The sequence below is a fragment of the Mycteria americana genome, chromosome 6 (genome assembly GCF_035582795.1).
Source record: "Mycteria americana isolate JAX WOST 10 ecotype Jacksonville Zoo and Gardens chromosome 6, USCA_MyAme_1.0, whole genome shotgun sequence".
In the NCBI taxonomy this organism is placed as follows: domain Eukaryota; kingdom Metazoa; phylum Chordata; class Aves; order Ciconiiformes; family Ciconiidae; genus Mycteria; species Mycteria americana.
This window is the reverse complement of record NC_134370.1, coordinates 488376-502722: the sequence shown is the minus strand read 5'-3', so window position 1 is coordinate 502722 and position 14347 is coordinate 488376. Positions and strand designations below refer to the sequence as shown.

Below are 14347 nucleotides of genomic sequence, written 5' to 3'. Positions count from 1 at the left end.
TAATCTGGAAACACCCTAGGTGAGGTTTTGACAGTGATGACAGTTGTCTGCAGAGGCACTGGCTGAGCGGATACATCCGCTGGAGTCCAGCTGTGAAGCATGACCCCGATGGAGCAGTTCCGTACCTGCTGAAGCGCCAAGCTGCTTCACACAAGGCCACGCAGTCCAGACCCAAGTACGGGATAATCTCCCGAGAGCACGACCGACCTCTGCTCTGCTCGCCCAGGCTGGGCTGAAGCTCCTCCACCGGTGCGAGGCTGCCCAAGGCTGGCGAAACGTGGCTTCGGCAAGGCGGTGCGTGCTGCCGTCCTCCTCCCAGCTGCAGCACGGTCGTAATCTGGGCGACACCAGTTAGAAAGGCTGACGTAAGATGGACTGCGTCTCCAGTGACGTCAGTCATGGAAGGCTGCTTCTTGCTGAATATGGAAAACATATATAAAAAAATATGTAAAAAGAATATGGGAAAAAAATCTTAAAACAGCACTTCTGTGCAGGACGGTATTCTGACGGTTTTTACTCGACCACATGGTTAATTTTTCTCACACGGCATGTTGGGCTTTGTGCTTAATTCTAGCTTTGAGTCATATGATGGCTTCAGCGCTGTCATGCACAGCTTTCCCGGACTGTAGAAGTTTGCTGTTAACAGGTACTTGATTTGCAACTGCATTACACTTCTGGTTTGGTTGCTTAGAAAGACTGTTGCACAGGCACCAGATCTTTGTATCGAGGCCAAAAGCACAAGAGCAGTATAGTTTGAATTATTAATCCTAGCCCCTCAGCTGGCTCCAGTAGATTGCCTTATCATTATGTTTTCCTTCCTCATCTCATGCAAGAACGAGAATCCGGTGATTTCAGTGTCCTCAAGGTTGATGCCTTTGCAAGAAGCTGTTCTCTCCCTCAAACCTGTGTCCCTCTTTTAAGGCTGTCTTGTTACGCTGCAGTTCATCTTTGTTATGGTAATTTAAAAATTTAACAGGTTTATTAATCCTGCAGAATTTATTATAGTCAAACATGAGATATTATTAAGTTGCTATTGTACGAAGCATTTACCCTCGCTGTTGGAATGACTTGTCCTCTGCTTTGGCAGACACAGAAACATTCATTTTGTTTCCTAATTAGGAGAGCTGCAATCAGGAACCATGACAGAGTTCAGCTCCTCAGTGTACAGCATGCCAGGTTCCATAGTGCAGGCTTTATAAAATTCTCTTTAATTCAGGAACAGAATGTCATTAACTTTGTAAGTGGATGAATACAATGGACAAGCAATTTAATTAACTTCTAACATTGGATGTTGGACAGGAGACAAAATGAAATTATGCACATATTTCTTATGCAGGCAGTCAACCTTGAAAGGGGCTTGATTGTGATGGGTCAGACAGGGGGACAGCTTTGTCCAATTATTTGATGTTTAGTCCTAGAATATGAAATTTGAAATTTGGTACTTTGTAAATCAATCATCTCTTATTTTGAGGCAGTTACAAAGGTTCTTTGAGATACAAAACAACCGCCAGTGACTGTGACACGCTAAATACAACCTTTTACCACATGGTACTTTCCTGTTTGAAGATGACCTGTATAATACTAAATGAAATGGGCATTAATGCCTCCTCATCAAATTGAATTTGCCATCTTGAGTGTAAGAATATATCAATGAAATACTAAATTGATTTGAATTTTTAAAATTAAAATTATTTAGAGTCAAGCAAATGTGGTAAGAGTCATCCAGCTTACCAGTTTCCTACAAAATGAAGCACTTTTTTGGGGTTTGTTTTAGTAGAAGAAAAATATGGTGGAGTGTTAAACATCCAGCAGTCTCTCTCATCTGATCAGAAGCCATCCCAGTTGCATCCCAGTTCCAGTAGCACTGCCAAAGGCAAATTGTATCCCGTATAACGCAGTCGGGGGGGTTGGTCACTGGCTGTGAAAGCACAGTGCAGATCGGCCACCTTACCAGGTGCGTACGCAGTAAGGGATTCACGCAGAGCATTTCTTTTTCTGCCCGCTGGCCCTGAGTGCGGTGCAGAGCTCTGCTGTGTCCAGCTCATTTACTGACCGGAGCTGTACGCCGGGGTTTGGCCGGCAGGGAAGGAGCCACTGATTCGTAGGAGCAAGAAGACTGAAAGCAGTTGCCCTGGGTTTCCTGCTGGGCTCACGTACGTCTGTCAAGTTTTGCTTCAGAACTCGTCAGGATTTTTGCCCTCACAGCATCTCCCTTCTGCCCTCGCATATCAGGGGAATGTTCCCAGAAGGATATTCCATGTGCTCGGTCTCTTCGTGGTTATCAGATAACCTGTAACTAGTCTAGATTAATTTCTCTTCAGTCTGGATCTGCTTTGTCCTGTGTCAGTGTTGCTCTGCAGCTTAAATAGTTCATTCCCCGGTGCTGCTCCTCATCCGTGGTTTATTTGCAGCTTCCTTTGTTTTGCTGGGATACAGAGTCAGCCTCTTTTAGCCACTTCTTGTATGACAGGATCTTACTCTCTAATCCTGATGGCCTTTTTTCAGTCTGGTCAAACCTTTTACGTGGGAGATCAGAACTGTTAATGTGGTTCCAGATGATGCACCATCATCACGCTCTACGGCTGCATTAATGCTTTTCTGACTCTGGCTGTATCTCACGTGCTGCATGCTAAGATCACTTTGCCTTTTTCACGGCTGCGTCCCTTGGCGGTTTGTGTGGTGCTCTCACTTCTGCAGTAATGGGAGGACAGAAGTATATGGGAATAAGGAATACACTTCTGGAAGAGGTGAAGTGCCACTTTGGTCCCTGTTGCTATTGGTCGCACTCCTAAAATGATTACAAAAATAAATGTGAAACAGAATATAGAATATAGCTTGCTTCCTGAAAAATAATATTCTGCACTTTTGTATTTTATCTTTTGCAATCTCAGACTCAAGCTCAGCTTCTCTCAGTTCATGAACTGTTACCAATACCCACTGGATAGATCTGGCTCTTTGTACAATATTTTGAGCTCTGTTTGTCAAGAACTTACAACTGCCTGGGCAGTATTTTTGGCTCTCCGTGAGGTTTAACACTGACGTAACCGTTAAGCATTTAAGCATTTAACTGCGTATCTCTTTTTAGGTACACTTAACGCCATTCTGTCCGCTATGCTTACGGACAGAAATGAGATCTCATTTCCATCTCTTCTCGTACTGGCGAGCCAGTGGATATTCAGAGCGGCGCAGCGTACGTCGTTCTGGCTTTGCGGCCACGGGTGGGGGCCTCAGCAGAGGTCTGGCTGTTCGATCCCACGCACTTGCAGTCAGCCCGTTAAGAAGTTGCTGGGGCCGAATTCAGTCTGGCCCTGAATTACGGTTTTGAATCCCGTATTCAGGCAACCTCCTTTTCGTACTGGTGCGGAGCCAAGCCGTGTGCCTCTTATCCTGACTGGGGGCCTCCAGAGTGCTCGTGTAACAGAAATATTAAATAACAGTGTGATTAATGACTTTGTGAAGGTTCTACTCTGAGTTCAGGAATATTGATAAGTGGCCTTTTTTTTAACTGTTCAGCATACATACACTTTCCTTAACTCTTGTTGGCTCCTTGGTCTGTCAGTAATCTTTGTTTTAAGAAAAAGAACGTCTGTATGATATTTCTTTTAATTGAATTGATTTGTAATTAAAACATTAAATCTCTTTGTGAAAGATGTCAGTATCAAAAGTGGCACTAAATATTCTTTGTCAATGCGGTAGGTTACATATGGATTATTCATCTACTTACCAGGCATGTTTATACATAGCTCAGATTTTTTGTTAATTTTTTCTTTTCTTCTTAAATTGACTAGTCCCAAAGAATCTTTTAAAATTGACTACGATTTTTCATTTGCTATATTGACGCAGTAAAGAAATTATAAAGAGAAGGTAGTAGAGGTGGATCATGTTAGCTGAAGATCACTCATTTTCTTAGTCTTCAGAACAGGAAAATGAAAGCTCCTGGGACTTGGGTTTTTTCCTGCAAATGTACTATTGATGGTTGCTGTTAGCAGAGACCTCTCTGAGGTATCCATAAAGACCGGGTCTGCAAACAAGCTATTTTTTATGATAGTCTCTTGATTAAGCATCTAAATGACTTGGGATTTAGATATCTTGGAATTTTTAAAACAGTTACTCCAATCTGTCATGTAGACAGGTCACAACCTTTTTAGAAACCTAAACAGATAAGCCCGTTTGAAAATACCTACATCTTGGTGATGAGTCCAGAAATAAATAGTACAAGCTATAAAACTGTACATAAAAACTCATGGATCAGTTGTTTCCTGAATTACATTTAATTCAACTACTATAAAAACAAAAAAACCCAGAATTTATTTTTTAATTATTTGGAATTTTTAGTGGTAAATTTGTAGTGACTGTTCCTCTTGATAGTTCAGATGCTATTGGTGCTTCAAAACACTTAAGAACTGTTTTGAAGAAATAAGAAGGAAAAGAGGGGAGGGAGCAGTACTAGATGTTAAAGGTATGTCTGGTGCTGCTAAACTACAACTTAACAGGAAAGACTGTGGCATTAAAATTAGTTGAGGATGGTCAGAAATCACACTGCGTGTTCTGACAGCTCATTGAAGCTGGAAACGTGGGAAGTGTGCGGTTATTCAGCTGGCACAAAGTAGTCAGAAGTATAACTTCACTGCCTAGCTGCAAAAGTACGGCTGAGAGAGTCGGTTTGAAAAATTGGCAGGTCCATAAAATAAATAGTTTACAAACAAATTACAACTTTTAAAGTCAAAACCAGCATGTGGAAATTAATCTAGAAATGCAGAAGTATCTTTGCAGGTATGGGTCTAATATAATCACAGGAAACAAATGACCAGGATTTGGGTAGACCTCGTGCTAGGTATTTTCCCCACCAGCTGCACCTGCAGGCTTCGGCTATCAGAAGTCTCCGCTGCTTCAGCAGCGCCGACCTAACTGGGAAATGGTCACTGGAGAAACTGCTCAGATGCTAGCAATTGTGCGAGCAAGTTGTGGTACTACGAGTTGCCTCTTTACAACATAGGTATGTTTATATTGTGAGATGTAGCGTTGTTTTAGGTTTTATGGAGCAAGCGAGTCTTCAATACCAGTCCTGGCAGTGGTTTTACTCTTCGCAGGTGAATAATTCCATTTGCCTCAATGAGAGTATCCCATGTAACTAAGCAGATAGTTTTAATACAGACCAAGTTACAGTACTCCAAGAGAGCTTTTTAAGTTTGTCGCTGAATTTTGGAGCCTACTCACTTTTACACTTTATTAAAGGTGTCGTTATTCAAATACTGTTGAAATTAAGCTGATACCTGTGTTTGAGATAGGAAGCTGCAAAAGTAGCGCACGATTGTTTGAAAGGGTCTGGTTCGGGCTCCGGCTGTCGGCACGTCAGGTAGAGGAGGCCTGTTTGGCGGGAAGCTCAATGGCAGTTTAATTGTATGTACTTTAGCTGATAAGTGCAATTCAGGAAATGATAAATTGCTGGACACCCAATTTGTTTGCAAATAAAAAGTGATAGAGTATTTTATAATGAGTTGATCTGTATACCCAGCCTCTTTTTTTAACCTTGAATGAATAATAGACATTTAGTGTTAATTTAGCTATACTGGATCAAGTAGCCTATGAACAGAGTTGACAAGCATATACTTTAGCATGGCTCATTATTTGTAGTTACTTTGTCAGTCGCTATTTAGAGGTGTCAGAACCGGTCTGTCCTTGCATCCTGCCCTTTCTTCATTTCTTGGAACGTGAAAATTGTATCAAAATTAACTTTCTTAAGGCAGACTAGGGCAGGTGTTCTCACGAGGCGTCTCTAAGCCGCCGCAGAAATCCAGGGTAGCCCGCGGCTTGCTTCCGAGCCGCTCTGGTGCCGCTGCACCCGCGGCAGGGCACCCCGCGGCAGGGCACCCCGCGGCAGGGCACCCCAACCAGCGCACGGGCACCGGGGACACCAGCCGCCCCCTCAGCTTCCGCCACGCTCGGCTGCCCGAGCAGCCCCCGCCGCCTGCTGCGGCCCCGGCCCGACGGCCCCCGGTACGGCCCCGCGACGGCCCCGGCCCCCGGCCGCTCCCTGCCCCGCACGGCTCCTTCCCGCCTCCCCAGGCGGGGCCCTGCGGGGGGTGCTGGGCTGGCTGTGGGCGGGGGCCCGGCCCGCGGCAGGGGGGGGGGGGGCTGCCGGGCCGGCCGGGGGCGCGGGGCCCGGCCCGGGGGTGCGAGGCTGCCGGGCCGCCCGGGCGCCCGCCGCCTCTCGGCGGCCCCTCGGCGGCCGGGGGCGGGCAGCCCGCGGCGCTGGCGCGGGGCCTCAGCCCGGCAGCAGGGGCCCGGCGGGGGAGGCGGCGGCGCGGCGGGTGCTGCGGCCGGCACCCGGGGCCTGCCTGTCCCCGGGGAGGCCGCGGCGACGTTCGGGCCTGCCCCGTTTCCCATCTCAGGTTTTCCTGTTTGAAGTCTCTTCGACTTCATTGCGCCATAGACGAATGCAGATAAGGCGTCCCCGCGGAGTGACCCGATAACAGCGCTTTTATGTCCAGTCGTTGTCTTCCTGTCTGGAGCTGCTCAACCTCTCATTTGCTGTGTTTCCCCTGACGGAAATGTGGCAGCTAATAGACTCCATTTCACTAATGGGAAACTAATACGTGCTCTTGACGTTCGGGTTTATAAATATGTAAAATATTTTTTTAATTGTTGTTAGCAAAACAGGCAGGTAATCAATAATACCAGGTGTGACAAACACACTGTTGACATACAGCAGAGCCAGAAGGACTGGTAAGAGATAAGGGCTTCCTGTCAGCAGTGCCCTGTGCTAATTAATATTCAGACATTGTCATGTTCGATGATAAATGAATTCCTTGAACTATATTGATAGAGTAGGTTAAACATTGAAAAAGTTGGGTTGAACTTTGACTTTAAATATTCATTAAAGCTAATTATGGATTTTATGACTACATGAATTACAGTTTCTGTGTCATCATTGGCAATTTATTTTCAATTTATTTAAAGCAATCTTTATATATTAGCTTTATCACATTTAGTGAGGTAATGCAGTAAATGTTTACTCTGTACAGTAATTAACTTTTATTCAGGTATTTCCTTTATGCATTACATTTCCACAGTCGAAATGACGTACTTTAAAAAGAAGTTATGCCAATTGGCTGTTAAAAAAATCACAGCTGTTTTAATCTTCAGACGTTTGTGGTAAGATTTCTGTATAATCAAAGGAATAGTTTTTTAATAGCGCCAGATGTGTAACCCATCAGAACCAATTTGTTCATCTCGCCGTCAGTGCCGGTTTTTCCAGATGAGTCTTTTGGCATGGAATAATGAAAGAAATTTCCAATATTGTACTGAGTGTCATTCTGGAACCTAATTAAAAGCAGTGATCGTTTAACTTCCGTCTGCTAACAGGGGGCAGATACCCAGTTTTTTCTCCATGATGCACTGGGTGGGAGCTGCTAAGCTCTCCTAACACACACGTGCTCACTGTAGGTTAAGGTTTGCTGTCCGTTTCTGCAGCTGGCAGTACAGTTCTGTACGCACACGTGGTCAGACCAGTCAGGTACTTCCGTCAGTCCTGAGAAAAGGCATTTTGTTAGTAGCAGTATTGCCGTGAGATAATCGCCTGGCCTTGTCACTGAGTTCCTGAATGTTTCCGTAAGGGCCATTCTCACAAAAGCTTTCAAAAGCTGGGATGTGTTTGACTGTGTACTCTACAATTAGTGGCTATGATATCAAAAGAGTTTCTAGGAGTTCACAAAGGAAATTTTCCTTACTCTACTTGTAGGATTCTGTGTGCAGGTCTAACTATTTGATTGTAGGAGTGTTAAAGCAAAGCTGTTCAGTTATAATGTACAGGGGTGACAGAAGAATAATCGGCAACCAGTTTTTAACATTCTTGTGCGTTTCTAAGCTACGTGGCCAAGCTAAAAATTGCTATTTTTCATGACTGTCCAATCTGACTTTTCACTTTGATGCCTTCCGCTATTTTAGTTAGGGTGTGTATATATATCCATGCCTATTTACAATGCTTAAACTTCTCTATAAAGCAAAATGGGAATAATCTAAACAGAGCCACCAGCTGTGACTGTGTGGTGTTTCTTCACGGCCACGGGTATGACTTTGAATTGTGTGGATCCTGATGGGAGTAACTAGGCGACTCAAACTCTGATGAAGCCCTGTCTACTTTGGCAGCTCATGGCTTTACTGGTGGGGTGAAAGCCACTGGCTGATCGGTCTGGAGGATTGCATGTGCGGTCCCTGTGACCACTTGATGTCAACACGTTGTCCTCATCTTCCTGAACTGTTAGAAGCTTCTGGTGCCATACAGAACACGACTTCTGAGGTTGCATTTTAGTAAGAGCACCTGCTTACAGATGGCACAGAATTTGTGCTAACAGCAGAAGTAATACATTTCAACAATCCTTAAAGTGGAACAAATAATGGTTTTCTTTCTTTACATCTGAAATTTTTAAAAGTTGAACTGTTTGGGGTGGTTTATAATTTGTAATGTGTTTCTGTGTTATGTTACTTAGATACTGTAGGTACTACTGCTGCTGCATATGCCACTACTACTTCTTCCAAATAATATTAAAATTGTAAATAAGAAAATAAAGCAGTTCTAGACTTTGAATTATTATCATTTAACTTTATTGTTAAACTGTCGTTTTATGAGAAATAAATTGAATTAACATAATCTCCTCAACATAAAGGGCCTAGGCATTCGGCCCCAAAAGAAAGTTTCCTTTTACTTATATGTCGTTGTGTTAGGGCAGTGAATTATAACTGCACTCCCTCATTTTTACAAGTTAACATTTATGTACTTAAACCTGATTAAGTCTATAACAATGCGGAAGATAGTGATAGCCGTAATTTCCATTCCATTATAGTTTTGCTTCTTTTCAATGGTGTGTTTAGAATTACACAGTCAAAGCCTATCTTAATGTTAGTCGTATCAGTTCCTGAAACCGTACAGAGTTACTTAATCACTATCAGAGATTCTTTGTGCACAATTAGTTGACACTCAGTACTACGAATGTAGACTGTCAAACCAAACTTTTGCTGCATAATTCTTCAAAATTAGTTTTTAAGAATGAGATTGAAAGTGTGAGAAGTCAAGCAGTGAGCAAATCAGGATGCTCAGAAATAAAGTTGTAGCTTTAGCACAAGTGGCGGTACTGCTTTTAATAGAATTATGGCATCCAAATAAAACAGTTTGTAGAGCATCTTGATTCTTCTTGGTTTGCTTATTGACATGTTACATAGAGAAGCTTCAGAATTCATAATCCTGCCACCTAGATTTAAATTTTCACCCGTCTTTAAAATTATTTGTGCCCGATTTGGATAGGTCACTGTTTCCAGGTACTTGTTTTAGTTAGCCTTACATTCCCATCTCAACTGTGGCAAGGGGAATTCCAATGAGAATAAAGGAAAAAAGTTTACCCTGGAGGTGGTCAGGCACTGAAACAGGGGCTCCAAAAGGGGAGGGGGCCTCCAGCCCTGGAGGTTTTTGAATCATCTGGGCAGTGCCCTGAGCAGCCCAGTCATCAACCCTGCTTCAGACGGGGGTTGGACTGGAGACCCCAAAGGTCCCTTCCAGCCGGCATGATTCTGCTGCCCTGGATCATGAGAAAAAGAAGAGCTCCCTTAAAAACAGTCTCTAGATGTTGTAGGTGGGCTGAATTGGCCACGTTACTGACGTAGCCCAGGATTTCCCATTCCGGGATCCCTTTTTCATTTGCTCTTAAATTTTTCAGACTTGAGGCTTTGGGGGTGATATTTTCCAGATGCTTGCCGAGGCTCAGTTTTTTTCTCCTGAAGACCATATAAGGAGTTGAAATAAAGCTGTATCCTTATACTGAGTATTTAAAGAGTAATATTATATAACAAAGTGCTATCTTTATATATGTCAGAGTTTGCCCTGTGCATTGAAGAAAGAGATGGACCAGCTGGGAAGCATTCAGAAAGAGTAGGAGAGGGCAGAATGACTCAAGTCTAGAGAACATACTTTAATGCACTCTATTAAGTTAATAATAGCTTCTGGTAAAACAGAGTGATTGTGTTTAACTAGATTTTATAACTGAGAACTCATCCAGCTGTTTATACTTTACTTTTTTGTAATGTAGATATATATATCAGATTAAAATTACTTAAATTTGATATAATACTTATGTTGTAAGCTTTTATCTAAGGTCAACTCTCTAAATCAATAAGCGGGTAAGAGCTCACCTGTAGTGTCCTTCCATTCAGAAGTACTTTACTTCATAATTGATCGCGCTGATTTCAGTAGGATAAAAACTGCGTGTGTATAAAATGCATCGATGTTAAGAATATGAGATGCTTATGCGCAAGATGACGTTCCGTGATGCAGAGGCATCTTGTGAGACGCCAGGCAGTGTTTATGAACCCAGTCACTGTCACTGCCTTCACAGGTCCGCGTGAAGCAGGGGTGCCACAGCTGAGCCCCATGTTCTGACCCCAACCCAAGCCCTTGTTTTTGGTCAACCCCACTGTAACTTAGTTTTATCAAGGAGAATTCTGAAAATTACTTTCTTCCATCCGTGTTTTTCCTTGATGATGATGGAGCTGAGCAGTGCCTATGTGCATTCAAAGAAGCAGGCATTTGTAACATAGGATTTGCTGCCGTTCCACAAAATTCAAGGTTGTGACAGCACGTGTTTTTCTTTCTTTGTTTTAACTGGGGGCTTTGTAAGTGAGTTTAGGAAAGTTATTTTCAAGTACAACAATTGACTTTTACCTGTAGCTTGCACGTGATTTTAAGACTTTTATCTAGTTTTAGGTCTCTGAGAGACAAAATACACTTTTCTCTACCAAAAAACCTCTCTGTAAGCATACTGCTATTTAAGAATACTCTCCTGTTTTTAAAATCCAAAGGCCAGAGTACAGTGAAAGTTTAGCTTGAGACAGCAGCATTTCCTACGGCTAATGACAATTTCTTCAGTTAGAAATTAAACATCAGGTGGCAATGTTTTTATCTTGTATCAGGATTTATTTTTTTTCTGGCAGTGTGTGTCCTTGTTGCAGGATAGTTAACCTTGAGTCCTCTACAAGAGTGTCTCCTGCATTTTCTTATTTGCCTCCTCCATGTTACAAAAAAGAAAACCAAAGACCTAAAGGAAGCTGACTGGGTCGCAGGGAAGTGTACTCATCAGTTAAATGTGTGACAGTGTTTTCTGTTGGATGGACTAATATGTCAAGGAGATGGACAGGACCTCACGTTTGTGCTTTTGACAAATCAGCAAATGTTTAATCTCGGGATGTGCAGCGTCTCATAAATAATGCAGCAGTCACTGAACCAAAACACTACTCTGCCAGGAGGGTCTCTGTCGTTACGGGAGTAAAAGACAAAATGAAACTAAATCATCCTTTTTGTTTAATGCGTTGCTTCTTTTATACTTCTCAATAAGAGTTTATGTAGTGGCAGGCTGCCTTTTTTTTCCCCTCAGCTTCTGTTGAGTACATCAGATGTATTTAAAAGCTCATCGAGGTCTCATTTAAAATTTATACATCTTTATATTCTGCTATAAAGTCTGTTTACGCTACTTTTTCCTTTCTCACTTGATTTTCCTTTACTCTCTTCTAATATGTAGTTTTCCTCTCATTAACTGGAGGAAAACAGTGTATTATATGGCTGTGGAGAAGTAAAGCACGTAGCAAGCTCACAGGAGGTATAGGTGGAATGTCGGCAAAGCTTCAAAGACATAAATGGAGCCGGGAAGGGAGCGTCTTGGCCTGCGCGCCCCAGGTTAGCAGCCCTCCGGTCCATGGAGCATCGCTGGAGAGGAGCGGGGGTCGCTGCCGTGAGGCTGGAAGGAAAGGGCTGGAGCGGGAAGGCAGAGGACTGTCCCTGCTCGGGAAGTTGGCCCTTTGTAAGTTGCAGGGGAGGGAAGCTTTATGCCAGGCTGCCTGGGAGGTTGCGGAAGCCTCTTCTGCAGAGGTTTTTAGGTGCAAGTTAGAAAATGGTTTATCAGGCATGGCCTCAATTTGTGACTTGCAAACCCTGGAAGACGTTCTGGTGGAGGAACAGTCCTTTCTGTGATAATAGGGTTGTCTCTCTATGTTGCCTTTTGCGTGTCTCAGAAACAGCCTAGCTAAAACACGTAGGTCTAGGATGCGCTGGGTCCTGTCTGGGTGGCAGGTACTGGACCAGATGAGGGATGGCTGGCTCATCCTGACGTGGTAGCCCGTGCCGCATTCCTTCACCAGCCTCTGCAGGGTCTGCGTTGGCGGTCTCTGCTGCTAGGGTGTGACCACGGGCATTTTACCTGCCTTTTTGAGAACCGCCTCTGGGCTAGGCCGTCTCTTGCGCTTCAGACCTTCATGTCTTTATTTCACTTGCGGAAGACACTGTGATTGCAACAAGCATTATGGTCACTCTGCTGTGATGTGTGTGCTTGGAGCACAGAGCCACTGGTGCCAGCTGCAGCCGAGTCACTCAGGCCTCCTGTAAACTGGGTCCCAGAACTCTGAGAGTGGGTACCCAGAAAATAAGGGATATGTAGTTATTAGACATGGGAAGCTTGGAGCGGATTTCCTCATATCTCATGGGAACTCTGTGGCAGAGAAAAGGGTCCTAAAATCCACAGTAGGCTGACTGCCGTTCTCACCCTGCATTGTGGTCAGTCTGAAGACAGATGGCATTTCAGCTCTTGTCCACGTTGGGACCAAAGTGCTTGTGCCTGTGCAACTAAGGGCTATGCTTAGGTGGTATCCTGAACAAAGATGCTTTCTTTAATAACGGACTGAGGATTAAGATCTCAGAAATCTTCAGAAACCAGGAAAGTACTTACTTATTTGTAAGGAAGAGGTACTAATACTTTGCTGAATATGGGTGGACTTAGGTATGCTTTTGAAATTGGTCTGCCGAGATGGGAGTTTATAAGCTTTTCTGAATGCAGCAGAGGCTACTTCTGTGTTTACATGCTTTACTCGGTCATGGACTAATCATTAAAACTGTAGTATCAAGAAACTTAACATGTATTCAAACATCTAAGCCCCTCTGCTGGATACTTGTATATCCTTTCTCTTTGGGTCAGCGCGCTGTGAGGAGATGCTTGCCTCTGCAGGCTTCGCGCCGGAGCTGGGCGTAGCAGCTGCGCTCCGAGCGTGGCTAGCAGAGACGGACGTGCTGTCCTGTTCAGCCACTGTAATTGCTGTCAAAACACTTACGAACAGGGAAAGCTGTACAAGCGTGTACAAATATTCCCAACGCTCCTGTTCGATTTTAAGTGTTACGCCCGCTCTGCAGCTGGCAAAGGCATTCACTCTGCGCGGCTCGGGAGGAAGACGGAAAACCTGTGCCTGGCTCTCAAGAGCTATTGAATCTCTCAGCCTTTCTCCTGTTTCCGTACTGCCGTCTCCAAAAGCATTTGTTGTGTTCTGAAAGTGGAGCAAAACTGTCCGGCTTTTATAAAATAACTGTGGCGATGTGTTCGGTGTTTAGAAAGGTATTTGTCTGCGTTACTAATTGCATCCATCCGTTTGGTATTTCTAAAAGCACGCCTGGTAATCGTGCCCTTACCAGGTTTAGTCAGCTATTAAAAATCTTCTTTGTAATGGCTTATGAAGCTTCAGAGACGCAACAAAGGAAAGGAGTATTTTTACTGATCTTAGAAAATGTAAAATTAGTAATTTTATTTATTAGTATTTAATTTCTTTTTTTTAATTGGTGATTTAATGATACTTTTTAGTTAGACAAAGTAGATATTTTTATAATTTCTTATTTTATTGTTGTTTTTTACAGGCTCTAGGAAGTTTTTACTTTCTTCATGAATCTTTGAAAAACATCTACCAGTTTGATTTTAAAGGTAAGCGAAGGAATTAAATGTTGTTAATTGTCAATTGGCTTTACACATCAAGGCAGCTTTTCTGTCATCTTTTCTGACAGTGGTGCCTAGCAGTTTCTTCCATGCTCTGCAGACTTTCGTATAATGCATGCAAGTCCCCTGATGACAGACCTTACTTTTCTTACCTTTTATAGTCCTCTTAGAAGAAGTCAGTGTACTGGCCACAGGTTGAAAACCAGTGCATTAATCATTCCCATGCAGGTGGACCTTCAGATGTGTAGAGATCCCTGATGATTTCAAAAGACCTCTGAATGGCCACAAGGTTCTTCCATGTAGATCAGATATAGGACCAAGACCTTAAATGTCCAACAGTGATGGTCATTTTGCAAAGCAGCTGAGGTAGATTTATGGCTTAAATTACTTTGGAGCAGTGCAGGTCAGTAGGAGGGTGTCATTGTTTTTAACCCACATTGACCCATCAGGTTGGAGGTCTTGCTAAATCTCAGAAGTTTAAAAGTAATGCTAGGCTATGTACATTAAATATTAGAAATATCATAGAAAATTATTGAATGCTTCCTGAGGTGTAT

At 43.3% G+C, this 14347-nt stretch overlaps 1 protein-coding gene across 4 annotated transcripts in view; it reads left to right on the top strand.

Annotated features, from left to right (window-relative positions):
* INPP5A (inositol polyphosphate-5-phosphatase A) overlaps window positions 1-14347 on the top strand; it is a 262040-nt gene that overhangs the window by 126821 nt on the left and 120872 nt on the right. For all 4 annotated transcript variants that reach the window (XM_075504269.1, XM_075504266.1, XM_075504267.1 and 1 more), the window contains exon 5: window positions 13718-13781. In XM_075504269.1, the coding sequence (XP_075360384.1) occupies window positions 13718-13781 (64 nt within the window). The remainder of the gene's footprint in view (window positions 1-13717; window positions 13782-14347) is intronic.